Source organism: Lupinus angustifolius, chromosome LG16 (assembly GCF_001865875.1).
Source record: "Lupinus angustifolius cultivar Tanjil chromosome LG16, LupAngTanjil_v1.0, whole genome shotgun sequence".
Taxonomy (NCBI): Eukaryota; Viridiplantae; Streptophyta; class Magnoliopsida; order Fabales; family Fabaceae; genus Lupinus; species Lupinus angustifolius.
Genome location: NC_032024.1, coordinates 16,088,048 through 16,116,001, shown reverse-complemented (window position 1 = coordinate 16,116,001; position 27,954 = coordinate 16,088,048). Strand labels below are relative to the sequence as shown.

General features: G+C 32.2%; 2 protein-coding genes across 3 annotated transcripts; both read right to left on the bottom strand.

Annotated features, from left to right (window-relative positions):
• On the bottom strand, positions 686-4,424 carry LOC109330391 (thiamine pyrophosphokinase 2). Its single transcript, XM_019564579.1, has 6 exons — positions 4,144-4,424; positions 3,839-3,935; positions 2,483-2,555; positions 2,211-2,312; positions 1,792-2,041; positions 686-1,102 (listed from the first exon to the last, which is right to left on the bottom strand). Exons 1-6 carry the CDS (start codon positions 4,292-4,294, stop codon positions 984-986), a joined length of 792 nt encoding a protein of 263 aa, XP_019420124.1. The 5' UTR covers positions 4,295-4,424; the 3' UTR covers positions 686-983.
• LOC109330271 lies at positions 8,109-20,198 on the bottom strand. 2 transcript variants are annotated; one of them, XM_019564405.1, is made up of 27 exons: positions 19,983-20,198; positions 19,714-19,888; positions 18,909-19,150; positions 17,798-17,911; positions 17,370-17,516; positions 16,542-17,173; positions 16,229-16,350; positions 16,053-16,144; positions 15,577-15,796; positions 15,385-15,451; positions 14,759-14,907; positions 14,578-14,651; positions 14,309-14,473; positions 14,121-14,192; positions 12,876-12,977; positions 12,707-12,796; positions 12,317-12,392; positions 12,110-12,206; positions 11,927-11,996; positions 10,964-11,143; positions 10,737-10,859; positions 10,559-10,642; positions 9,855-10,039; positions 9,621-9,759; positions 9,468-9,527; positions 8,739-8,843; positions 8,109-8,498 (listed from the first exon to the last, which is right to left on the bottom strand). In XM_019564405.1, exons 1-27 carry the CDS (start codon positions 20,094-20,096, stop codon positions 8,385-8,387), a joined length of 3,810 nt encoding a protein of 1,269 aa, XP_019419950.1. In that variant the 5' UTR covers positions 20,097-20,198; the 3' UTR covers positions 8,109-8,384. The 2 variants fall into 2 exon arrangements, with proteins under 2 accessions (XP_019419950.1, XP_019419951.1); XM_019564406.1 differs by lacking the exons at positions 19,714-19,888; positions 19,983-20,198 and having other exon boundaries at positions 17,798-17,951; positions 18,909-18,989.

Genomic DNA, 27,954 nt, shown 5'->3' with positions numbered 1-27,954 from the left:
AATCGTAAAATTCTTGACCGAAGGTCCATCACAAAAGCTAGTACGCATGACCGGGCCACAAATCTCGGCTAACATAGACCCTTAGTTGAGGTGACCCAATTCAACCTTATGAAACAAAAATGAAAGAAAATATGCCTCTTCGACACAGTGTTTGAGGTTACAAATGATTTAAAATGGAATTTATAACCTTTATATGTATTGGTGTAACGTAGGAGAACCACTTTGCTCATTGCATCAACTATTGCATGTGATGTATTACCCCATGTAAATTTACCACTTCTAAGGAGACAAACTCAATACAAGTAAATACATCTTCTGTCCTATAATTTGTATCACTTCATGTGTCATATCACATATGCTATGATTGATCAAACAAATACTTAATAATTAAATTTTACCTAAAGTATATTTTTTCTATCAATTACAATCTCATGACACAGAATGATACATTTTGTAGTTCAGCAAATGTGCACCCGAATACCAAAACCAAATCTGATTGAAAAAATAAACTCAAACTAAGTCAAAGCTCGTATAATTGAGTTTAAACGGGTACCAGTTGGTTCAAATTTTATTACCATCTCTATTCTATTATATTCTACTCTACCCTTTTGTGCAATAAGTTTAGTTCTCTTTAAACATATTTGAATGTTATAGAAAAAACAAATTATAGAAGAGTCATAAGCTATTTTCATAAACTCTTCCAAACACTCCCTTTCCACTCTCATTCTGTTTATTTTATTCAAGGATAAAATAACATACAACAGAGCCAATGAATGTAAGTACCTTTCTGAAAACTGAACTTCCAAGGCATAATTTGGACTATAATTTCCAAATAACACAAATGAATAATACCCCTCCACCCTCTCATGATTCACACATTGAATGAAAAGAATGAAACATAAAGATCAGCATAAACTCTGGCTTATAAATGGACTATGACCCATATTTATATGTATGATGTAGATTTTGAAGGCATTCAACATCTACAGCTTCTTGATAGAAATAGTCCAAAGAAGATCTGAATCTGACTGTACTGTCACTATATCTTCTTCAACAATATTTGATGTGCTGACTAATCCTCCAAATCTCATCTCAGTGTTTTCTGAAAAAGCCAAAGTAAATAAGTTATTATTCATCAGACTCCACTGAAAAGATTAGAACAGGGTGATTAAAAAAGGTAAAGAAAGATGATGTACTCAGAGCCAAAGCATCAAATTTGTATTATCATGTGTTGATGTTCTGATAGGCTGCTAACTAATATATATTTTTTCATTTTGGAACCCAGGAAAAGTGTGTCCATCGTATAGCGTATAACAGCAACCAAGCTTCTGTTGCCACTAGGTGGGGTCAGTTACATGGATCGAACGACACTATAATGCTTTGTCATAAATCATGTTCATTGACAAAATATTCTTTTTTATCATTTCTCCTATGAATTTTCTTAGTTTCCTCTTCCTCTAGGAATTGGACTAGTTTCCATTTGATATGCTATCTTTACGAGGACTTCTACCAGTTTCCTCTACACATGTCCAAACCACCTAAGGCGCAATTCTACATCGTATATAGTATAGTGATTAATAATAGCTGCATAAGAATCAAATTTTTTTGATGTCATATCACCGGCAATGGTTACCATCCTATTAAATTAAAGCCTCGTGAAGCAAGTTCTGATTTAGTTATAGACTTACAGGTTCCGAAATAAGGTACCTTGAAATTATTTATTAAACAACAATACACATGATAAACAAAATTGTTCATAAAAAAAAAAAAAATTAACAATGATATGCTTACTGAGGTTCCATTTCAGTCCAGTGGTTGTAGAACTTCCAGATGGCGTCCCGATGGGAATGAGTCCACAATGTGGACCCTCAGAAGAAGATTGAATAAGGATCTTATGACAGTGATTCTTTGGAAGAAGGTGAATGAGGCAATCCTCAGACAGAAGGATTATTCGTGTGTTGGAGAATCGACACAGCACATTGATATTTCCCATCTCGTGGTCAAATCTCCCACCAAGTGCGCCCGCTACTAGAATGCATAGCTGCCATTACATTAAGACGAGGGTTTTGTTAGCCAGTCAACGTAAAATCTTTGCTCAATGACAAACAACGATGCCATTACATTAAGAGAAGGGGGAAAAGAACATCAATGCACATAGCATGATAGTAGTCCCTCAAAAAAAAAAATGTATAACCAGATTTTTAACTTACTGGTGATTTATCGTTTTTTGGCATGACTTCACATATGTGTCTTACACATTTATGTAAATCTGTGGAATCTTGATCATGAGACTCATCAATTATCTTAGTCCCCTGCAGGAAGCAAATTAGCATAAGACCCTTCACAAATTGACATGATGTAAGGAAGACAGAGGAACAACACGACTAGCAATTGGTGTGACATAAAGTTGGATCTTGGACTCATTTTCTATATGCACATATTCCGAAACACACAAAAACCTTAAACATATATATGGAGGTACCTGCTCCACATAGAAATCAAGTACTTCTTTTCTGATAGAATCCATATCACCTTTGATTAAATTGGGCTTGTACCTGATAAAAACATCGCAAGTTAGATTAAAGGAAATTTCTGACTGTAAACCCAAGATGGCAAATCAAGCTCATTAACAAAAGAAAAACAACTATTTCCAACACAGTGTGGAATAGTTTTTAGTATATAATCAACCCTCCAATTAAGCTCCATAAACTAAAACTAGAAATAAAGTTCATTGGGAATGTGTATGCCATTGACAATCCCAAAAGCAAAAACGTATAACGTTATGAAAAACTTCAAACCAATCAATTGAAAATGTCGGCCCCTCTCGCTTTAATATATTTTATAAAATCAGTTATAGTTATACATGCATATAGTACTTGTATGAAAAAAGAAAATACCTTCCCAAAAATATTTACTATATGTGTGTGTAATTTTATATATTTTTCCTCCCAATATCTGGATTCGTTCCTGATTGTACTGATAACGACATGGAAACTGCCGGTACTGACAATGTTACTTCGTAAGGTAAATTAGGTTGGGCTTAATTGCGTCTAACGGTCTCTTGCTTTAAAAATTATACCACCCAGCAATTTGAAGGAAAATAGTGAAATTTGACGAACCTCCCATGTGGCTTAGGGTTAGTTTGTGAGTTATGTTTTGGAGGGGGAAAGGGAAAGATAAGACTTCAAAACCTTCTATGGCTTTTCAAGCCTTTCATTTTCACCTGTTCCCCCTTCAAAACCAAACACGCAAATTGACCCTTAAAGATCGCAAGCTAAACTTTTGTAGGATAATGGAAGCAAGAGAAAGGCTTGAGAGTCATGAAATACACTTTGAGTCCCCTTCAAAACCTAACTCGCAAACAGACCCGAGCACTTCCGAGTTAATTTTTTAAAACATTGAGAAGACTTCAAACCATGATATACAAATTATAAGAGGATTCCAAGCCTTCTATTTCTCTCTCCAACCATCTATGTAGGTTGGTGTATATCTGGCTTACGAGGAATGATGTGTTTTTCAATGGGAAGGAAGTTAATTTTATTCAAATTATGGATCGAATTCAGATAAGATCGTGGTCTTGGTTTTCGTCAAGTACGAGAGCCAAAAATCTTGTTACAAATTGGTGTTTGGACCCATGATCTCGAATTTTACAGTCGGTTAATTGTTGTTTTTTTCTAGTTGTAATGGGTTAGCATTCCTTGTGTTTTCTTAATATACCTTTATAAGAGTAACTTTTTATGATTAAGCCACACCGTGATGACATGAAAGTACTTTTACTTTAAATGAATTATAGTGAATAAAGAAAATGGAATTAAAGGAGAAAAAGAGAGAGAAAGACCTTGAGCGAACATAGGAAATATCTTGATGAGGGAATAAAAGAGGCATTTCATCAAACAGCCTATTCGCACCTCCATCAGCACAAACTCGTAACTGGGCTGTTCCAATCCCATCATAAAATATCAAATCAATCAACCACAAACAATAATAACAGTATCAAAAACAAATAATAAATACCAAACTTTTAAATCCGGAACCATTACAGACACCGATATGTTAAGGTTTTATCACGACCACATTAGTTTCCGAAACCGCAACCGCTATTTAAAACACTGGATAGATATATATATAATAAAAATGGAGTACCGTGGTCCCAAAGCAGAGGAGCAAAACTGGGGAGGCGTTGATTGAGAATAATGAGAGCGTAGGAAAGAGAAAAAGGAGAAGGAGAAGTGTTATTAAGGGTATCCCTCTCAGAAGGAAGAAGGAAAGTTGAAGAATGATACATCACCTCCATATTAAGGGTATCTCTTATTATTAAGGGTATCCTTCTTCTTCTTCTTCTTCCTTTCTGTTTCTGATGTTGTGTTATTTATTTCCTGTCCTTTGATTTTTCTCCCTACCTACCTCATCTCATGTCATGTCCATCCTTTTATGCTAGAACTTTCTTCCATTCTTCTTTCTATATTCTATTCTTTCAAAAAATCTATAAATATCAATATCATCTTCTTTTTTTAATCAGGTATCTCTATAAAAACAAAAAAACAAAAGTTGAGACTTTGATTATGAGAGTCATATTTGTTGGCTGCAGGAGAAATCACCCATTCAGAAGGGGAATAATTTATTAAAGAAAATGATATATTTTTATTCTAAATACTAAATTTTCTTCTCACATATATGTCACAGTGTAATACTTTATTTATATATTAATGATAATTGATTTATAAATAATATATGTCAGTTTTTTTTATAAGTACAATGATTTGTATGAGGATATAATAGGAAGAAATAACATTATTCATTCATTAATCATAGGTGGAGATATTCTTGATCCGTATAAGGAGATAAGTTATCTCATACAATTACTAAAATTATGACATGTACTAGATTTAAGAGTTTTCTATAAAAATATTTATAAAACTAAAGTAAACAATATGTATATTATATTTTTACTATTGATAAAAGAATAAGATAAATTATCTTATGATATTTATTTGACAAGTCCATCCTCTCCATTGATGTTTTTACTTTCTTTAGCTTCAGCTAATTTGTTTTTACTTGAGTTTAATAAGCTATTGGAACTCAATACACCTACATAATTCTTTTTTTTGTATATCCTAATATAATTTATTTATTTCTCTCATAAAATTAAAAAATAAGATTGTATATCCATTTTGATATGTGAAAGTTTTTAAATGTATTAATTTGATACTTAAAAATATTATTGGTCATTGAAAGTTTTGAATGAGGAGTACATTTGCTATCAAAAAATGGTGTCACTCAGTAATCTTTAGGATTTGCATCAAATTTCAAAGGGGATTCATTTCAACAACCCACTTGAATATTACAAAAATGTACCTTTTGTTTAAAGAGCAGAAATCTAGATCATTAAAGACGATGTATAATTGAGATTGTTAATAAATTCACATCTAAATTTTGTTTGGATTAATGCACATTATAGTTCAAACCTCAATTTAAAGAAACCCCTCCCTTGTTTATTTAACATTATTTTGCTTTTAAACTAAATTATAAAACCATTTTTTTTCTAAGTGATTTTTTTGACTTAGAAAAGACAATATTCTTTAGAAAAGGCAATATTCTTCACTTTTACCAAAATTAAAATTGTAACACTTTTGCTAGCCAGTATCTAACCTTATATAGCAATGCTTAAGGAATCAATTAACAAAAGTCTTTGTTGTCAAATTATAATTAACCAAATCTATAAAATACATCACTTACTTTTTTTATTATTATTTAGAAGTTTGGTTGTTTTTGCATCCTTCCTCCTTAGGACAATAGTTTGGATCATGTAATTATCATAAATCACATTACAAATATCAATAAAATGTTAATCTAATAGTGCAAAATCTCATTAAATCTCGAAAAAATGAAGAAAAAAAAATCAAAAGTAGACTTTTTTGAATAACACTTGTTCACACAGACAATCACGTAATAATGTTTTTAAAAAAAAACCACATGCAAATAACGTTTCACACGCAAGAGTCAAGAAGTAGCCTAAGTCAATAAACTCAAATCATTTATTATTATTATTATTATTATATGTTTTCTAAAATTAAATTAAAGAAAAAACATTTCACATGGTTTGAGATCTGTAATAAGAAAAGGATTGAATAAGTAGGTAGCAACAACCTGGCATCTATTAATGGACCATATGAAACAAGTCAAAAAACTTTGGCAACCCACGTGTGAATTAGAGAAATTTGGTTATGTGTAAATGTTTTTTTGTAGATAGAGAATTCAAGTCTAAAAAACTTATTTCATATCTTAATAATTTATTATATAAAAATCTTATAATTCAGATATGTTGATTAATTCAAATCATATAAACCATTAAATTTTTATAAAATATATGACTAAGATGTAAAATAATGTAAAATAAGTTTATTTATTAACTTACTCCTAACTCCTAGAGTAAGTGAGTCCCTGGATTTTATAGGTAAAAGATCCACAAATAATTTAAAAAGGACATACTTTACATCTTAGTAATCTATTTTGGGATAATCTAATTATTTGAATTAGTAAATAAATTTGAACCATTAGATTTTTCTATAATGAAAGACTAAGATGTGAAGTAAATTTTTAAACTTACTCTTAGAGTAAGTGAATCTCTTCTATTTTATATTATCAATCCAAGATAATAATTATTGATTTTAAAATAAAAGTGACACATATAAATGATTAATAATAATTGTATACAAAATTTACAATATTAAATCCATAATTATTTATAATAATTTTATGGACTTTATTGACAGGTAAGAAGGTTTAAAAAAAGAAAACAAAAGTATTAAAAAATCAAGAACCAATGAACTTAATTTCCTAATTTTACCTTTTTGTATATATAACAGAAAGTTAATTTTTTTTTGAGACAAAGAATCTATTAAAATGAATACATCTCCAAACAAAAGAAATAGACACCTGTCTAATCTAATGAAATATATTTTTGAGAAAAAAACATATACATTAATTGTGTATGAATTTTATACATTATTATTGTATCATTCATTATTCATATCATTGACTTTTAATAGTGAATAATATAATGATTTTGTATAAATCTCTAAACTCATAATGCATAGATATTACATTCTATTGTTTTTTAATGAGATAATAATAACTACATGCTTCCAGAACTTGGTTATCAATGTACCAAAAAAAGAGAACTTAGTTACCAAAGTACCCAAAAGGAGAACTTAGCTATCTATAAACTGTTTTCGGTCTTGACACTCAGTGTAGAATATGAAGGATTAAATGAAGAAAATTGAAATAGAAAATATTTACAAGAATGGAACCCACTACTAGAGGACCATCTTTTATCAACTTGTTACTAACATGGCCTGCACATGCCACAACTTTATAAGGTACTTTGATCTCTCTGTAAATGTACTGATTTCTGGATTTATTTGCCACCAACATCTTATTAATTTTAAGTCCCTATAATTACCCAAAATAATGAATTAGAAAGACCAACAACTTAAATCATCAACAAATATAGTCTTGTTTTTTTGCCACACATTTCAAGACCCACCCAATGAGCATGACGTGATAGTCCAAAACTCAAGCTATTTGCGAGTTGAATTTTGAAGGATAAAGAAGGGAATGAGAAGGCTTCAGAACCATGAAATACACCTGTGAAATGACTCTAAAATCTTCTATTTTTCTTCATTCCAATCCAAAACTCAACTTACAAATAGACCCAAAGTAAAAAAAGGAAGAAATACTGAGACAAAGTAAAAAGACCCAATCCATACTTAGTGATGTTTGAGAATGATAAATATACACAGTCTTATGCTCGCAAATAAAGAAATTATTTATAGGATTTGAACCCCATGAACCAATCTACCGTTGCACGGAGACTCAACTACTAAATACACAAAGTACATCTGCATCTCTTATCAACCAAGCATTAACCTCATTACACTTTTTACATAATCAAGATCCTAAGGATTTATTTAGGAAATTACAGTAGGTGAATTTCCACTTGATTCTTCTATAGTAGCATGTACATGATTTTGTCAGGGAAGGAGTGTATAATGCAAAAGTATAAAATAACATGCAACACCACACAATTTATTTGATAATTTCACCCAGAAAAAAAAACCATTTCATTTCTTGAAAAATAAAATAGGTATTTACAAGCACAGAACCCACAAGAGGGTACCCCACAGAGCCTGAGGAAAGACCAAAGTAAGTAAAATTTGGTCAACAAATTTACAAAATATGCAAATTTTTGCAGAGGTTGCAGGACCAACAATGGAATTTTCCATATCCATTGGTAACTTATCTTGTTGAATCTCTATATATAGTGGCCATAGAACAATAATAGCCTAAGCAAGAAATGCTATACAAAGAAGTTTTGCCTTACTTTACATAAAATAGCTTAAAGCTCTCTTTTTTCTAGATCCACCTTCTCCATAAAGGTCATTCCATTGTAGTAGCTCGGTCATATTCGACGACTCCGATGCCACACTTGCACACACCTGCAAGCATTCATTATAAGTTTAATGCAAAATGTAATACATCAAATCTAGCTTGGAATTTATCATGTAATAATACTACAAATGTAAGTTAATGTTTTGTAAGGAACAACATTAGTGCCTAGAAATGTAGATTAATGTTCAATTAAGCTTCTTTACCCTCAAATATAGGCATGCTTCAAAGTGAAAATATCTAAAGAAGGAACCTTAAAAAACTTGGATAACAAAGCAGAACTACTATACCTGCTCATGTGCATGAATCAAATCCTCCATCTTTAAGGAACGAATATCAACACTGGTACATAATTTAGGTAAGGGTTTGTTCTCAGCCAATGCTAAACTCTTTTCCTGAAACACACTTTGATGTCAGAGCAATAACTTGTAAAAAAATGACAGCCCAATGCACGATGCTCCCACTTAGTGGGGTCTGGGGAGGGTAGATGTATGCCGCCTTTACTCCGTAAGCGAAGAGGCTGTTTCCAGGATTTGAACTCGCGACCTCATGGTCACTAAGCAACTTGTATGCCGAATAAGAAAGTGGACACTTTCATGTGTCAACATAATGCATAACATATTCATATCTTTTATTTAAAAGGGGATGTACATAGAAAAGAAGTAAAATTCCCTCCTAAACTCATTGAATTTTCAAGAGGGTACCAAACATTAACAACTGATCTAAGAATGATCTCAACAACATTAAACTTCATAACTTTTCACATGACAATCAGACTTCAGTAGTTTTTTATATACGAACCAAACTCGGTTGCTCTTCATTCTTACAACATCAATCTAATTAACTGTTTTGTCTTTCATTTCAGTCCATGTATTATCGATAACATCATATACTAATTTCCTATTAATTCGGTTATTTCTTAAGAAAGAGTCAAGCTTCAACGTGTCTTATTTCTTAAGACTTAGACATAAATCATACAATAGTTAGAGTATAAATATGTACATAGGTATTAAACTGACCTTTTTTTCCTTTTCCAAGATCTCTCTTATTGGGTACTGGGCCGCTGTTACACACAAATTCTGCAACAAAACATTATATTACGTGTGAATATCTTCCAATATGCCGACCCTACAGCTTCTCTAACGACTGAATGAAAGAGAAAGAAAGAAAACCTTTAGGTCACTCCCTGTATATCCATCAGTCATGTTTGCCGTTGCTTCCAAATCAACATCAGGTGCCAAATCTTCTTTGGCTAAGATGACCCTGAGAATTTTTTCTCTGTTTGGAGCATCTGGCAAATTAACCATCAATCTGCATATTTGTTGAAGAAAGACCATAAGCTAGAATGGTTAATCTGTCAAACAAATAAACATGAAATTGACGACATATAAATAACATTTATTTACCTTCGTGGAAGCCTCCGGATAACAGCCTCATCAAGATCAAAGGGCCTGTTTGTAGCAGCAAGAACAAGTACACGATCTTTCTCTTTTGTTCGCAGGCCATCCCAGTTAACCATAAACTCGTTCTTCATTTTACGCATAGCCTCATGCTCACCAGGATTTTCACGTTTTCCTAACATACTATCGACCTGTCGTAGATACCGTAACAAATCAAACACAGATAACTGAAAGAACATCCATAGCAGTTCCCACCATAGAAGAAATAAGGCTTATATATTTTTATATCTTAATCCTTCATTTTAACTGCTTTAATTTTTTTTCTTTATTTTTTCATTACTGACACAATTTGCATAAGCTACCCTGAAATGCACATCATGTGACCAATTAGCCTAGTTAGCTATTACATTAGTGTCACATTGATACTGGCATATTAGGCATGTCATGACAATAACCTAGTAAAGAAAGTATAACACCTCTCTATTGGTGAGAATGTGTTAAAGAAAGAAGTTAGAACTTAAAAGATTAATGAACATTTAATTTTTAAGATGGACTAGCAAAAAATGTAATGTGGAATCTAGATTCTGAAGGCCAGATAAGCTTTCAATTTTTTCAAACAAAAAAGGATGAAAATGTAGAAAGTAAAACATAATTAAGCCGAGCAACAATAAAAGGAAAATAAAAATATGTACATTGCATCTTGTACCAACCTCATCGACAAAAATAACACTTGGGGCAATTTTGCTAGCTACGGAAAAGATTGCTTTGACATATTTTTCTCCTTCACCAAACCACTGCAATAAAAAAATTATCATGTACTCTAGCCACCAAAGCATTAAATGAATTAGACAGCATAACAAGAAGTTAACAATTCATAACACTCAATACCTTCGAAGCAATGCTAGACATAGAAATATTAATAAAATTTGCTCCAGCTTCGGTTGCTACAGCCTTTGCAAGCATTGTTTTTCCTGTCCCGGGAGGGCCAAAAAGTAATATTCCCTTGCAAGGCTTCATCCAAAGATCCAAAGTAATTGCAATGAGGTGCTAAATATGGCGGGATCTAAATGGATTTCACAAGTCATTAATAGTAAACAATAATTAAGTCACGCCACCTTCGTTAATTGCCCTTTGCTAAACAATTCAGGCCTTTGAAGAGGAAGCATAACCAATTCCTTCAAGGTGTCCTTCACATTTTCTAATGCCCCAATATCATCAAATGTAACCCCAATATCAGTTGGAGGAATAACATCAGCAAGCAACTTTTTCTCGAATTCATTCTCAGCAACCACATCCTATAAATAAAAATCAATAAGCATAAATGATCAAAGTGTAGTGTCCATAAATTTCTATAAATAACATCAAGACAACTAATTTTTAAATATCTTCACATCTTGGGACTACTAATATAGTCCCACCTCTTTGGTTGGAGTGCATTAGCAGGTTAAACCCGAAGTTTTGGACAAAATTCCAACACCTCATTTTGTTTAATTTAGGGACATTTTGTTAAATAAAAAATTGTTCTTACATATTGGTTTTTTTTCGTGAAGCTACATGTTTCTCCCTTTCCCTCCCATAACAACATCACCGGTAATAATATTTTTCCATAAATTTGTAACTTCTATAATTTTTAAAAAGAAATTTACTAAAATATCCCTAACAAGTTGTTTGAGCAAGAAAATAAGGTTTTTTGTCCAAATATTTTGGTGTAGGTTGCTAACATATTTCTTCATGGGAGTATATTAGCATTTGTTCGCCCCGTCAATCCTCAAGGACCCAAATAACTCAATTTTCTCCAATGAACTATTTGGGTTAATAGATTAGTTCGATCCAAAACTTGAGATAATGGTTGTAATCCAAAAAAAGATTCCTAAGTGGTCGTTAATGGAGTTGATCGCACCAAATTCAGGGTCCCTTATATAGACATGCAGCAACCAAATACAATTAAGCAAGTGGCAATGGATACCTTTGACCCAAACTTGACATGTTAAACAAAGAAGATGGAAACCAGTGCATTCTTATTCCACGAGAAATGATGGGTAATGGAGTAAATTTGGAAGGGGTCATGCTAAGTTTACCTTGATTGATTTACTCAAGTTCTTGTTTTCACTTTCGATGCCCTGTAGAATGTTGAGCCCATACTTAATGCTGCACCAATGAAATGTAAAATACTCGTTAACAAGATCGAAGAACTGCATTTTGTTCCATTCTCAATTTTTAAGGTCGGTGTAACCAAAATGCACATAAATGGTGGGAGCTACCTTTCTATAGATATCACAGGCTTGGACACTTTGATAGGATCTTTGGACAAATGCATAAAATGGTGACTTATAGCCCAACCGATGATTTTTTCCGCACCTAATAAAAGGAATCATGTGATGTTCTCAGTAATATTTGCAGCAAAGGTAAACATTTGCATATATATTGTGATAGTCAGGTAAGTTTATTCAAACTTCAAAAATACTTACTTTCGTTAGTTAGGGTTTGATCTTTAATGATAAAAGACTCAAGGTCAGGGCAATTCAATCCAATTCTTTTGAACACCTGAAATCATTAAAGAATCGTATCATAAGTTTGATATATAGCAAGGAAAGATAAAGTTTACAATTGAATTAATCCAAGTGGAAGCCAGGAGACGTGGCAGAATGAAACTAACACACATTGCTCGACAAACCAACCTCAAATGGATAATTTTATTGTTTACGCAAAAGGTTTATTTAAGTAATAAAGCATTTCTAAGCCCTATTAGAAGGTCAACACAAAACCAAAAAAAACTATTTGCTATTGATGGCACCAGGATAGGTATATTGTAAAAGTAAGAAAAAAGAAATGAGATAAATAGATGTTACAAAACTCACTGAGCGAATGCTGGCAACATTGGACTGAGCTTTCATAATTTCAATGTCACGTTCTAACTGTTGCTTCCAATCAGAAAGTAAAACCTCATCCTGCATTGGTTTGGAAGTAAAATTGGATACTGTAACTAACAACAATACAATCTGCACGATAAAATTTAATATGTGATACCTGAGGCGGCTCTATCGTCAATCTATTGGGGAAGAGGCGACTAAGTTGCTTCATAGCTTTGGGCGATTCTTTGCTTCTACCACGCAATCTACTGAACTTATCCTAAAATATGACAACATTGTTATAGTTGATAAGTAGTTAGTTCATGAAGGAACCAAACCACCAAAGTATAAACAATGTTTAAGTAAGATTTTGACCTCTATGGTTACCACTTTAGTGTTTGCCCCAGAACCTTTGGGTATTAATCACTATATGTTGATTTATTTGAATTTTGATGTGTACTGTTAAGATCCTGGTCCTTATATTTTCCACTAATTTGCTTTTACTCCATATAGTTTCTACTCAAGGTACTTATCCTCAACTCACTACTTCCTATAATGGATTGGTCCATACGCTTTTCACTTATTAATGTGTATTTGTCCTTGAGAGACCAAAATGCAAATCAGTAAATATAGAGATCAATACCCAATATGCAGAAATCCATCCAACCCAAAACCATAATCCGTGGAAGAAATCCAGTATTCCCGAAAAGTAAATACATAGATAAAGCACCATGAACACAAGTAATGCAATATTCAACCTTGTAAATTTTGGATGAATAGGGAGCAAGGGAAGCACAAAAATACTTTTATTAGGCTATTACACTCCAAAATTTTACTTTATATTTACAACAATATGAAAATCACATAACCTAGTCTATCAAATACAACTCTCTTTTTGTAAAACTTGTGTTCAAGTAAACTTGATAAATAGATAAACTCTCATAATCTACTAGTGAGTTTACAAGTCTAAATTTAACATTATCTTGGCCTTAAAACACACAGTTTTGATCAATTTATCAGGAACTTGAGTCTACTCGCCTTTACTCATCTTTATGAAGTTAAAATTTTATATTTTCATCATTATTTGTACTATTTTGTCAAACTGCAAAATAATGTAAGCGCAAAGCTAAGTATATTATAATAGTTAAATCAAGTATTTAGTTATATTTCTAATTTATTACCTTCTTTTGCTTTGTTATAAAGTAGGAATGTTGATTTTCACTTATGAATATGTTATCTAATTATGTCTGGTGACCAAAATACCTTGTAAAAAATATTTTTGAAATATGTAAGCTCTTATGAGTTTATAAGCTTATGGTTTGAGTTTAATGGAGCTCCACAAGTTAAGTTAAACTCCTCATTTTGACAATTTTGAATACAAGTATTATCAACATACACGGAGCAATGGATATGATTAGCATACCGGAAAAGCAAGATCCAGTAGTGTTGCCTGATTGCTCCCAAACTTTGTAAACAAAAGGCCGCCAAGTTGGGTCTGGAAGCATAAAGATGCAGCCAAGAAAATCAAAGGCAATAAGTTCTTTATAAACAATGGCAATAACTTCTTTTAAACAATCTTAAGATAGCTAACAAACAATCATCAAACAGCACCTTATCCTTCGGATTATCCAGCTGGGTGTGTGAGCCAATTACAACAACATTTTGTGGCAAACTTTCAAGTTTACTCTTAATAACGTCATAGTTCCCAACTATCGCCTTCTCTATATCTTTAATGAACACCAGCAGTGCCCCACTTTTACTCTGATTGGAGGCAACCTATGTACACAACAACAGAGGAGGGAGTTAAAGTTTAAGTATACCTCCTCAGGAGTAAAGACTAGAACTTTTGGACAAGTAAAGCAGTAAAGCACCGGGGTCACCTCAAAGATATCGTTAATTGCAATCATGTCAAAATCATCCCCTCCAAAACCATCTACTCTTAGTAAATGATTAACTGCATCACGAATCATCAACGGATTTTTAGCACACTAGCAAAACTCGTCATACAAAAAGCCAATATGCAGCCAAAGAAACAGAATTCAAACGGATAGAGTGAATTACTGGAACAAAAGAAACCATGATCATCTTCACAAAGGCCCCCAAGATCATTGCCATCAGGAATTGATTTATCAAACCTAACTCCAATTTTTGAAGACTTGTTATCTTTGAAAACAAGGAGAATTTTGCCCCGGGAGCCATAGCTTGGTCCCCTACCCAATACAGCATAAGAATAAAAACAAGTTATTAGTGTCCCGCTTGAACAGAAGTTTGACATGGGAAATCATAAAGTAGGATCTCACAAATAGATGTTTTGAATATCCTCATTCCAATAACATAAAAAAGATGTATCTAACAAATAGAAATTTTGAATATCCAAATTCCAATAACATCAATGAAACAAAAGAATTGATAGACAAAGAAGTTTCATTGAAGAGGAAAAATACAGCTAGGGGGATGATAAAATATTCTCCAAACTGAAAATTAAATATAATGGAAAAGTGGGGGAATAATGATTAAAGCTGTCTACTCTCTTCAAAAATTATTACTCTTTATCTACAATGCTTTTGAAAGCATATACTAGAAGTGTTTTCGTTTTCATGTATGCCCTCCTAAACAAAAAAAAGAAAGAAAAACCCTATTAAGATTGAAAAATATAAAAATTATATAATTCTTTCATAATGTATTACCTAGAAGGATAATTTTGTAGTGATGAGATAGACGAAGGAAAGTTACCAACAAATTTTACTCGATCACCTGCAAATTATGTAAGCATCATGTCACTAAAGTTTTCAGAATGTCACACAGCATAAACAAGTGAATAAGAAGATATGTAGTAACTTAGCATAAACTACTTTTTTGGGAAACAACAGCTTACCTACCTGCTTTAAGACTAACACCTTTTGATGATGCAGTAAAAGCCTCTTGCTTCAGCTTACCTTTAGAATTTAATGCAGACCCGCTTATAATATCAACATCGGCACTAGAAGCTGGTTTCTTAATCTGTACTGTGGTAACCTGGGTGTTTCTCTTTGTAAACATACATGTTCTGTCATGTCTTGAACTTGCCTTAGCAGAATCAGCTTCCTTTAATGGTGTTCCCTAGAAAGAAAATTAGCATATTAAAGAAATGATAATCATATAAGTCTGTTGTAATGTGATTTAATGCTTTTGCACAGTAAATTTATAACCTTTATAAATTGTTATGTTATAGGACAAGAATATCTAAGAAAACATACACCAAGAAGTGAAAGGGTTGAAAAGATGAAGGATTCACAAAATTCTTTGACTAGTAAGATAAATTCCTAAATAAAACTTGTAAAGAGGTTATAAGGTAAGAATATATGAGAAAGCATACACTAAGAAGTGAAAGAGAATCCACAATCAATAGTCTAACACCAAAATGTTTAGCAAGTCCCTTGCACAAAGTTTCCTGATATATTTCCGAACCTACACAAGAACCATATAGGATAGTTTCACTTCTCTATCACCAGAAAGGGAAAATAAAAGTACAAATAAGTATGATAGAGCTACCTGTGGGACCAGATAACAATATCCGTGGGAATATGGACGGTAGATCTAAAGCATATTTTCCATAACCATTGCACTTCAGATGAATATATGTAGAAGCAATCAAAGCATTTCTCGTTGTATCACTGTGATGATACAAAATGATAAAATAATGTAAATTAACTTTTATCCATAGCTCTAAAATTCTCTCTCTCTCCCTCTCTCTCTATCTATATCTCTCTGTCTGGCTCTCTCTCCCTCTCCACCCTTCCCTTTATTTATCTATATATCTACAAGAAGCAGTTGTTTATCTATCTACAAGAAGCAATTGTTTTACCTTAGATAATACGGGAAGCTTTCAAATGACACCTCGATATCGTCAGGATTAAGAATTCCTTGTTGTAAATTTTCTTTAAATATTTGACGATTGCTTGATGCCAATTCTACTTCCTTAAGGAGCTCTCTTAATTCACTTCGCTCTTCCAATATCTTAGAAATACTACCATCTGAATCAAATTCAGAGCATGAGCCAGCAAGCATCTGCAACAAAGGCCTTAATTCACAAGTACCTCCACTCTTCTTCCCTGCATCTTCACCCAAACTAGCATCCAAGTCCATATTGTCAAGGCTAGGATTTTCATTAACCGCAATGGAGGATGCAAGAATACTCTTCTCATCTGAAACAGCACCAGTCGGTTCGTTATCATTGCTGGCATCCTTTATTTCATTGTCAAGAGTATCATCCTTATGGCCAGAAGGTAGTGATGACATTGAAAGCTCTGTGTTGTGTTGCATATTCTTGCTAGTTAAAGTAGGAGGTTTAAGGAGAGAAAAATCTTTATGAAGATTGGATAAGGAGGCCAATATTGATGCACCAGCAACGGCTGAAGGGTCACCGGAACACAATCCCTTTACTGGAGCCTTGTGGGCTTCTAAAATACTCACAGGTATATCAGTCTGCTGAAAGATCTAAATTGTAAGCTAAGGAACCACAAATTAACCATACAAGTTTAAATATGAAAAAATACAACATTGCGTGTACAGAAGACATAAGTAACAGTTGACCTCATGAAATAAAAAACAGAAACATGCAACGAAGAAGAAAAAACAAGAGACTACATCTTCCCAGGCACAGTTGGCACCTGAAATATATGTAAAAGGATACGTAAGCATGCTTTCCAGAAGAATTGAAGATTAATTCATCACCTTCAGTAACAAGCAGACAGGTATTCTTTCGATAAGTCTTTCCATTAACTTGAACAGCACCTTTATCTCCCGTGATTTCTAGTAATGCAAAAAAAGAACCTACATGCTATGCAGATGTATAAAAATAAAATTGTGGTTAGTGACTTTTTAGATAAATAAAAACATAAAATTCATATAAAAAATATTCTGAAGTTGGGACATTTTAGGACCCATCTACTATATCTGGCATAAATTTGTTTTTTTCATAAATATATTCCACTAACTATCTAAGTTATATTTGATTTTTGTTTGAAATATGAATACTTTTCCATAATAAAGTGGTACAAAAGATAGACTCTCAGTTATTCAACCGTTTGCTTTAAGTTCCAAAAGACGAGGAAACTCTACCTCAACCAAGCTTAACTTGCACAAAACGTTACTAACATCTGGATCTTTAAGCAATAGATTACACCGACGGCCACCAACAGTGAAGAGAGGATTGCACATGTGCAGGTGAGGATTCTGGAGAATCATGGATACCAAAAGATGATCAAATCCAAATCTACAATCATACAACCATAAATTGAAGAGCTCTAATAAGAAGATACAACATAAATCATATCCCAATTCTCCCCAAAAAATAGAATATACTTCTTTAAAGTATATAAAAGAGAGGCCAGGAGTTATTAAACCTTATATTGATTCAATAGATAATTAACGAAGTGTGTCTCTAACACGTATAATATCTATCATATAAACCAGTAATTGTGAATTCTTTTTTTTTATCTTTCACCCTTAATATAAAAAAAACCACATGGTCAGAGTTGATTCCAATCAGCAATTGTATAACAAATGATAAATCAGTGTCAAATACGCATCATTTGAACACAACAAATGTTAAACAATTTATACACTCATTCTGAAATTGGGTCACTTTCACCTTAAAAGCATATCCATGACTGCATATTACTACTTCAGTGAGTTATGTTTACCATTGCGAACAAATTTGTTTTTGGATAAAATCTAGATTGATATTAGTTTCCACCAAGTTATACCAAATCTTGTGCACAATGTTGATGATGCATCCTATAAATCTAATATAGCACTATCAGAATTTTCCTTAGTTGATTTTTTTAACCAAAATAAATAAACGAAGAATAGTTCAAGACTGCTTCATTAAGTGATTCACTTCAGTATTATATAAGCTCCAACCAATTTGCTTCTCCTAGATGGATGTTGTTGCTACGATACAGCATTTTCCAAACAAGAATAGCATTGAAATGTAGTTAAAGGATATAGTTACAGAATGGCCCACCTCATAAAGCACCTAAGAATTTCTTGTGTGGAAGTCTCAGTAACACATTCATTTTATGCATCATGAGACATACACAAAATTTCATGGTCTAGAACTAGTAAACAATATGAATTCGCTTAAGATGCAAGACTCGTCAAAGATGACACAACACTAAATCCGGAAAATGCAAAGTGAAAAATGCTCAACTAAGAGAAAGAAGTAAACCTGTGAGCACTGAGAGATTAGCCTTCCCCAAGAAGCCTTGGGGTTTGCCATAGTGGATTTTGCCTCGCATTCCTTTAACTGACCAAGTGCTTCCCTAGCTGCAGCTGCAGCAGCAACTGCCCTAGCTGCAGCAGCTGCAGCAACCGCCTTAGCAGCAACAGCTGCAGCAGCCGCCTCTGCCGCAACTGTGGCAACAGCCTTACGTTTATCGGCATCCATCGCAATTTCATCCAGCGTCTCGCCTGCCGTTACCATTAAATTTACAAAATCAAATCAATCCCAAGTCCACAATTACATGGTTCCCTCATTTAGCCTATGTACCGGGTAACAGATTCGGCCACATACCGGGTTTCTTATAAAAGAAGTCTTTTAATAATAACGTAAAAAGTGATGAACCACATAGAACTAGGTACCACACACCAGAATCAGTACTGTGAAGTGCAAACCATTTAATTATGCCCAAAACCTCATGCAAGCAAGGAAACAAGGATAAATTATAATAACTTCCCTGAGATTTGGCTTAATTACATCGAGTATCCTTCGCATCCTAAAAATTACACTAAGGATTCGTTTGCGAGTTGGGTCTCAGAGCTGTGAAATACACTTATGAAATGGTTATGGAGTCTTCCATTTCTCTTCCTTTCCCTCCAAAACTCAACTCACAGATGGAACCTAAGAGGTTTATCTTGTGTTACAACTTTTAAACAAGACTATCATCAAGTGTAATTAAGCCAAATGTAGGATGCAACTTTAATTTTCCTTAAAAACAAACATCATAAAACAGAAAAAGGGGTTTCTCTAGAACCTAGAATTTGCTGCAAAACAATAGGGTCTTGTTCAATTGTAACAGAAGGAGACTGTGGTGACATAGCATCAACAACAACATCCTTGAATGAAACAGGTTCATGTGGTATTGTTTTGTTGACTGGATCACCAATTTCAATGGAGGGCAAGCTTGTTTCTGAATCATCCTCACATAACTTTCACAACCCATATGAAAAATCAATCAGATGTAGAAGAAAAATCTCTACTAATGAAAGTGTTTGTATAGATTATAGATATATATATATATACCTTTGATCGTTTGGGTTTGGGATGAGAAGGTGGAGAGTGAGAGCGCTTGGTAGGAGAAGAAGTAGTAGAAGAAGTAGAAGAAGATGAAGATGAACTGTGTCTTGTTTCAACCATGGTGTTGGTTTTCTGATTAACAAAAAATCAATGCAAAAATTAAGGAGAGAGGTATAAGACTGTGTTCTTTGTTTTGTGAATGATTGTACGAGATCTGCCACATACGTTATTGATCTGCATAGATTTTAAATTCTTAAAAGAAAATGTTATTGAAGATTAATTCAATATGTATAGATACACTGTTAGTAAAATCATATGATATTATATTCATATTTAATTATTATTGCTTCTTAAATAAAAATATTATAGTGTAAAATTATTGAAAATTACTTCATAAAAAACAATTTGTATGTATTTCATTGAAGATTACCTCATAAATAAGGTGTAGAATACTTAAATATTTTGGAAAAATTCTTTATAAATTATATTTGTTGGTGTCTTTGGTGGTTTACCATCTTTATAATGTATCAATATCTTCAATCTATTTTTACTTTGAACTCTTGACATAACTATGTACAATTAATCATGACTGAATAGTTGTCTATATAAATACAATTTCACATTATCTAATAATTGAACTTGAGATTTATTGATTGTTATAGTATACTAAACAGAATTCAATTCTGAAAAGTATGAAATGTCAAGTAGATTATGAAGACATTGACAATTGAAAAATATATGTGATATTTCTAATATTTTTTAAACATGATTTTCACTTCAAATACATGATTTGTCATCTTAGTAATCATTAATCTTTATAACAATCTTGGTTTTATACTTTTTATTGAGAGGAAAAAAGGTTAAGTATAATTTATTTATTGATATGATATTTAATAATATATTATTTCTTAACATCTTGAGAACTTACCTAATGGAAATTAAAGTTGAGACACCACACATTCACATTTTGAATGATGTATTCAAATACTAGTAAATCTTGAGACATAATATAAGGGAAATAATCAAATTTATATGACTTTAAGTATGAAATTTGGATCAATATATCATATTTTAAAATAAATAAGGGAATACTAATAGGATAATAGGGTATCCAGATCTGCTGGTACTTGATGAGTATCTTAGTATTTCTTTTTGTTGTTCTTTCTACATTATCATACATGTAATTGATCAAGCAAATATAGTTTAGGATCACATGATTTAAATATGCAATAACTTAATATTTATTTGACCAATAATGTTATGCCACTAACACTATCCTAATATTGTTAATGGTACATTTATGAGTTGGATTTTGAATAAGAATGAAGAGAAAAGAAAGACTTGAGAGCCATAAATATATTATTGAGATGAGTCTCGACCTCCTTTTCTCTTCTTTCTCATCCGAAACTCAACTCGTAAACAACCTTTAAGCACTTAAATGTTAGTTAAACATGTAAACAATATTTTCACCAATGAGTTAAAATTGTGTATATCTATCATTCTAAGATCCCACTAGGTAGTTACATTGGGTCACCCATTCTTTACTTCTATTTCTTATTTTTAAAATGTGATTGATACAATAATAACAACTGATTTATTTATCCTTGTTGAAGCATGATGATGAATCAAAATGCTCTAGACGTGACTCCTTTTATTCCACCAAATGGCACAATGTCATCCTTGTTAGATATGCCAGTGAATCCAACAATAATATAATATAATGGCTCTGTAGGTTAACAATTTGCACTAGATAATGATGCTGGAATTTCCACACCACTGGAACAAACTAACTAGGATTTTAGTTATATGATCAACTAGGTATATCAAACTTGGGAGGTAATTTCTTCTTTTTACTTAGTAGTCTTTTTTTTCAATATATAGTCTAAGTTAAGATGGTGAGCCTGACCCAACACTAATGATAATGTTTAGTGATTATGAGTTCAAATTCTAGAAATAGTTTCTTTCACAATATGATGATAGTGTTCTTCATCATCTTTAGTATTAAATAAATTATTTCATTCATCAAACAAATTTCCAACACTACATGCTTTGTTTATGAACTATTTTTCTTTTTCTTTGCAGGTATATGAGAGATAGGAAACTATCCTAGCTCATTATATATGAAGTCTGACTTGGATATTATGTTGGACTCTTTGGATCAAAAGGACATGAATAGTGACACATATAAATTATATATAACTTCTCTATAATGTCCTAAGTTTTAATATTTTTAGTAAATATTTAAGGCAAAATTGATTAGGTGACAATCAACGGCATTTGTTAAAATCTGAAATTCTGAATCTCCACACAATGTTAATGTATAATAGTGTAAGGTACAACTACATGAGTGTTAAAATGGAAGAAGTCATGCTTAAAATCTTCTTGATGAATCAAGAAATATGACAGAATGTATGAATGAGAAAGAAAATCTTGAAGAATCTTAAAAAAAAAAAGAATCATAACTCTATTGAATTGAATAACTCTTCTCATTGTATTTCATTATTCTCAATGTGATTACAAAGTATAGGAATCATCCTATTTATACTACATCTACCAAAAAATAAGGAAAGACAGAAAATCGGTTAACTAGAAACAGAGTTATAATCATTTTCAACATCCCCGCAAGCTAGAATGTATTAAGCATTCCAAGTTTGAAATAATTGTGTTGAACACCATGTATACTCTAATATATCCTCTGATGAGTGAATCTTCATCTCACAGTCTTGAAATCATAATGTGAAGCAACAACGACATAAGCAACTTCATTCAAAGCTTAACCATCTATTTTGACATAAGCTTAACCAACCATAATGGATGAAAGAGAGAGAAAATGAATCTCAATATTGATCCTAATGTATTGCTTCAAAGAGGAACAATTACACAATTTAACAATGTTGTGTGTTTAATGAAAGAAAGTGTTGAATAAAAAAGTATTAAAGAAAAGAGTTAGTTAAATGATGAAAAATAAGAAAAGAACGTAAAGATTCTTATAATATGAATCATATGGATTCTTGTTGCCATTGATGTAAGAAAACTTGTCAAGAACATATCCAAATAGATGAAGGAGGACAACCTTTTATTTGTTCAACATTTCTGCCATAAGATTGAGAGTAGCATTACATCCACTTTCATGATGACACTGAAAATATTCTTCCTCATGGTGATAATGCATGTTGATCTCTCCAATTGTGCAACAATGCTTTTGAGTAGTATTAATAGCAATTGCATCACTTTCTGTTTCTGAGACCCATGAAAAGTGACATTTCTTGATGATTAACATGACATCACTCTTGATGGAGACAAAGAAGATGGAAGAATGATGATTCTTTGTTGAATCTTTGATGAATATTGAAAGAGATAAGTGGAAGTCATCAAAACTAATTATTGCTCTGATACCATGTTAAAATGGAAGGAGTCACGCTTGAAATCTTCTTGATGAAAGGAGTATAAAAGAATGCATGAATGAGAAAGAAAATCTTGAAGAATCTTAAAGAAAGAAGAAAGAAAAGAAAATGAGAATCAAATAGTAATGTGAAGGTTAGTATAAAACTTGTTTAGTCTTTATAATCTCCAGTGTTAATGGTCAAGAAGACCATATAATACAAATTTATATATCAAACTTAGGCATATAGAATATGAACTTCTATGATACATGGTTAAATCAAGATATAATTGATGGATGATGTGGTAAATATCTCTAACCTCTTGCATGGTCTTTTATTCAAAGCCTCATGTTGAATGTTTTATGTTTTGCACCAATAGATGAGTTAACAAATGGTTCAATATTGCATAAATAATACAATATTATTATAAATAATAGCATACTAGATTACATTTGAACTTGAACATTTTGATTGATGTTGCTGATTAACTTAATTTGTCATATGATCTTCAATGTAAATGAATAAAATTTGTTACCCATTTTTGGTAGCATATGTTAGAAATTCATAATTTCTAATTAAGGTGAATATCATATATTTAATACAATTATATTAGCTATTTATTTTGGGTTATAAAACAAGTGATCTAATTAATGACAATCTATAAGACTTCTAAAAGTGATAACGAATATGAGCCTAATGAGTGGATACCTAAACGGTTGGTCTGTAGGGGATAATGAGACATCAAATCACAAATAGTTTTCACCTCTTCCCATCAGAGAAAAAACAAAGGCCCTAAAAGGAATTCAGGATTTGGTCGAGGAAGACCATCATACCAAAACTCTCTCAAACGGTATATCAAAGGAGTAGATCAGAGAACATAGATTCAGGGATCTAGGTATGACTTTGTATCCTTGTTTTATATTATGTGCGAGAATCATGAGATTCAAGATCCTAGGATTGGTATTGCATCAATCATCAAGAAATATCTAACAAGTGATATCAGAGCTCGTTGCGCAGTGTTGGCCACAAGCAATCAAATAAAGATATTATTAGAGAATAAGGATTACAAACCCTAGCACACTCATTGGCCCACCTGCCCATGAGGTGTTTCTATTAGGTTTTTATATCTGGTGCACATTACAACAAGGGACATGAGTCTAATATATAACATTGATATTCTACTCTATTCTGATACTAGACAATGTGAGATTAATACAATAATATATTTCAAGCATTCCCAATAATCTCCACCTTGATTGAAATAGACGAATATCTCGCTCCTTAGGAAATCTACACAAGAATCTCCACCTTAGCGAATATACGACTCCACCTTGCTCAATGTCTAATTCTCTTTAACTACTCCCCTGCAGCATAGACCTTCTGAGTATCCTTGACGATGTATCAAGAGCCTAGCTCTCCAAACTTGTAGTGCAGCATAGACCTTCTGACTATCCTTGACGATGTTATCAAGAGCCTAGTTCTCCAAACTTGTAGTGCAACTTCCCGTACCGCCATCAAATGGAACATGCCGCCTAACCACTTATTGTTAAGAATTTTTTCGATATATTGGAACCTCTACACAAGAGTTCACCAACAATCATCATCTTCAATACTCAGTCAAACTGAATCTCGGAGCTTCCTTGGAAAGCCTCAACCGCTACCATCATTGTCTACTCCGACAATCCTAGTTCAAAAGAACTATCATATTCCACCATAAGGATTATACCCACAACCACATCATGCATCACTGCTAACTAATGTATGTGTCACATCCTTGCATCCAAGCCAATGCCCATGTCACACCTCTGCATCTCTACCAATGCTCGTGTTACAACTTGCATCAAAGCCAATGCCCATGTCACACCCTACATCAAAGTCAGCCATCGCCCTTGTGCTTTTGTGGATCTGCTAACAATTAATATCTTTCACTATGACGTCTCACACACGCCATTACGATATTCTCTTTCTCATCTCCAATGAGAACATTCTCTCAACATCTAGAAAGATATTGTCAGCATCTAACTCAACACCTCTGTCTCTATCTCCACCTTGATCCTAACCCAATACATGAACTTATGGGGTTCTGGATCAACACGTACATCGCCTACACTACAGTTCTGCCATGTTTTCTTCTCCTTCAACTCATCTCCTCTATCTTTGCCATTACCTTAGATGCACCTTGTCTAGCCATCACGCATTCACTCTCTTTAGCCATTATCTGACGTCTGGGTTAAGAGCCATCTACCAATTGGCTATGATACCAATTGTTGGTACAGTAGAAGCGGTCGTTGTGTAGCGTTGGCCACAAACAATCAAATCATGTGCATAGAATAAATAGAAGAGAAGAAATAAGAGAATTTGTTAACAGAGTTCGACCAATTGTGCCTACGTCCCCGGGAGCACTGAGCGGCTACCAAGATATTATTAGAGAATAAATATCACAAACCCTAGCACACTCATGGGCCCACCTGTCCATGGAGTGTTTTTATTAGGTTTTTATATCTGGTGCACATTACAACAAGGGACCTGAGTCCAATATATAACATTGATATTCTACTCTATTCTGATACTAGACAATGTGTGACTAATACAATAATATATTTCAAGCACTTCCAACAATATTTCTTATACATTAGGGTATTACGCAATCTGAATATGTGAATACATGTTATATATATAATCATGGTTTGATCAAATATGCTCATATATATTTGAGATTTTTAAATTCTATATTTAATGTTTTCAATTCTTTTTGAAAATGATTATTGCATAAAACATTAAAATACCATCATGAGCAATAAATATGTGATTCACTTTGTTTTAAGACACATAAATAAAGATTGAAGTTAAGCTATATATATATTACGTTTAAGCTTAATGCTTGTAATTAAATATATATATATATATATATATATATATATATATATATATATATATAAAAGTATATATTTATATTTTGGAGGTGCATATATATATATATATATGTGTGTGTATGTATGAAATAATTGACCAAATATATATAAAGATATGCTTTTGACGTTTTTAAGATATGCATGATCATATTCAATTTGGAATTTTTTGATAATGATTTGCATATATTTTTTTTATGTTTTTCACTCTGGATCTACTTTGTATTTGATTAAGATTGCATCCATTTTTATATGTTGATATATATGTAATATATCTTTTTTGATTTAGAATGATATTGTGGGATTAGATTTGTTAATCATACAAGATATCAAATCTGAAGGTTTTAATTCCAAGATTATATTTTTTTATAATAGACTCATATTGTTTAACTTTTGTTTGGTAATTAGTTTTGAATTAATTGATGTAATATGTTGTCAAAGTAACCTATATTATGAAAATTGATTAAGATTACACAGATGAGTATGATATTATTTATGCGAATTGTGTTCGGCCCAAAGGAAGACACAATTTGGTAAAGTAATAACATACATGTGATGATAAATAAGTAACAATTAGAAGAAAAAAAATTCATGTGAATAATAGTCGGTCCAAAGAAAAGCTATTGTTTGACAGAACTAATGATTAATATTTGATTATTACGTTGAGAGTACCACTTGCAAGTTAATTTCTCTGTCCAAAGACTAGAAATTGATGTTGTGTTAGGTATCTTGTGATGAGTCTATTATATGAACATATTTTGTTTAATATTTATTACATGTATTAATTGTTTAAATGATTGCAACACTTATGGTTTGTTGCATTAGTTGGTGGCTAAGTATTATTAAGTAGATGTTATTGTTGAAGAATTGTTTATGTTTGGACAACTTGCCCTACCATGTTTAATCATGTATAAAATGATACTATTTTCTTTGATGGAAAATTCAAAAGGACCATTACTTGAATACGAAATGAAGTCTTTGTGATTAGAATGATGCAATGTTACCAATAGGCTATAATGAATATATGTATTTATTGCGGATATAAATAATATATGTTATGGATTAAATGTTGAATCAAACTCAACTAAATGATTTTTTTTTTTTGGAAAATAAAATTGTTTGACATTTTAAGTGAACCTATTAAACAAGAAGTCGAATGTGACATCTTTTCTGTGAATTGTTTGAAATAAATGTCAAATGCTAGTGCGTATATGTATCCATGCGAGTATTAATCGACCCAAAGAAATAGTATTATTTGGCCAGATTATATACACACATGTGATGGTAAACATGTGATTATTATAAAGTTGTATATGTGAATAACAAATCAGTCCAAAGAAGGATTTATTTTTTGACATGTATTATGATCAATGTTTGACCATAAACAAGAATATCAATAGTGATTAATATGAAATATCAAGCCAATTGTATGTCTACATTTTATGTGAATAGTGGTCGACCCAAAGGAAGATTATTATTTGGCTCAAATTATAAATATACTTGTAGCAATAAATATGTAATAATCATATGGTTTTCCATGTGAATAGTAAGTCGGTCCAAAGAAAGACTTATTGTTTAACATGATTGATTATCAATATTTGATTACTACATTGAATGTACCACTTTCAAGTTAATATTTTGTCCAAAGACTGAATATTAATGTTGTGCTAGGCAACTCGTGATGTA

Bases quoted from the DNA above. Each gene is read 5' to 3' on its own strand.
- LOC109330391 (XM_019564579.1), bottom strand. From the start codon at position 4,294: ATGGAGGTGATGTATCATTCTTCAACTTTCCTTCTTCCTTCTGAGAGG. The intron at 2,042-2,210 runs GTAAGTTAAAAA...ATGTAATGGCAG, and splicing joins CAAAAAACGATAAATCACCA to CTATGCATTCTAGTAGCGGG. The intron at 1,103-1,791 runs GTAAGCATATCA...TGGCTTTTTCAG, and splicing joins TGGACTGAAATGGAACCTCA to AAAACACTGAGATGAGATTT.
- LOC109330271 (XM_019564405.1), bottom strand. From the start codon at position 20,096: ATGGTTGAAACAAGACACAGTTCATCTTCATCTTCTTCTACTTCTTCT. The intron at 15,797-16,052 runs GTATGCTTTCTC...TTTTCTTTCTAG, and splicing joins ATTCTCTTTCACTTCTTAGT to GGAACACCATTAAAGGAAGC. The intron at 14,652-14,758 runs GTAATTCACTCT...TTCGTGATGCAG, and splicing joins TCATGGTTTCTTTTGTTCCA to TTAATCATTTACTAAGAGTA.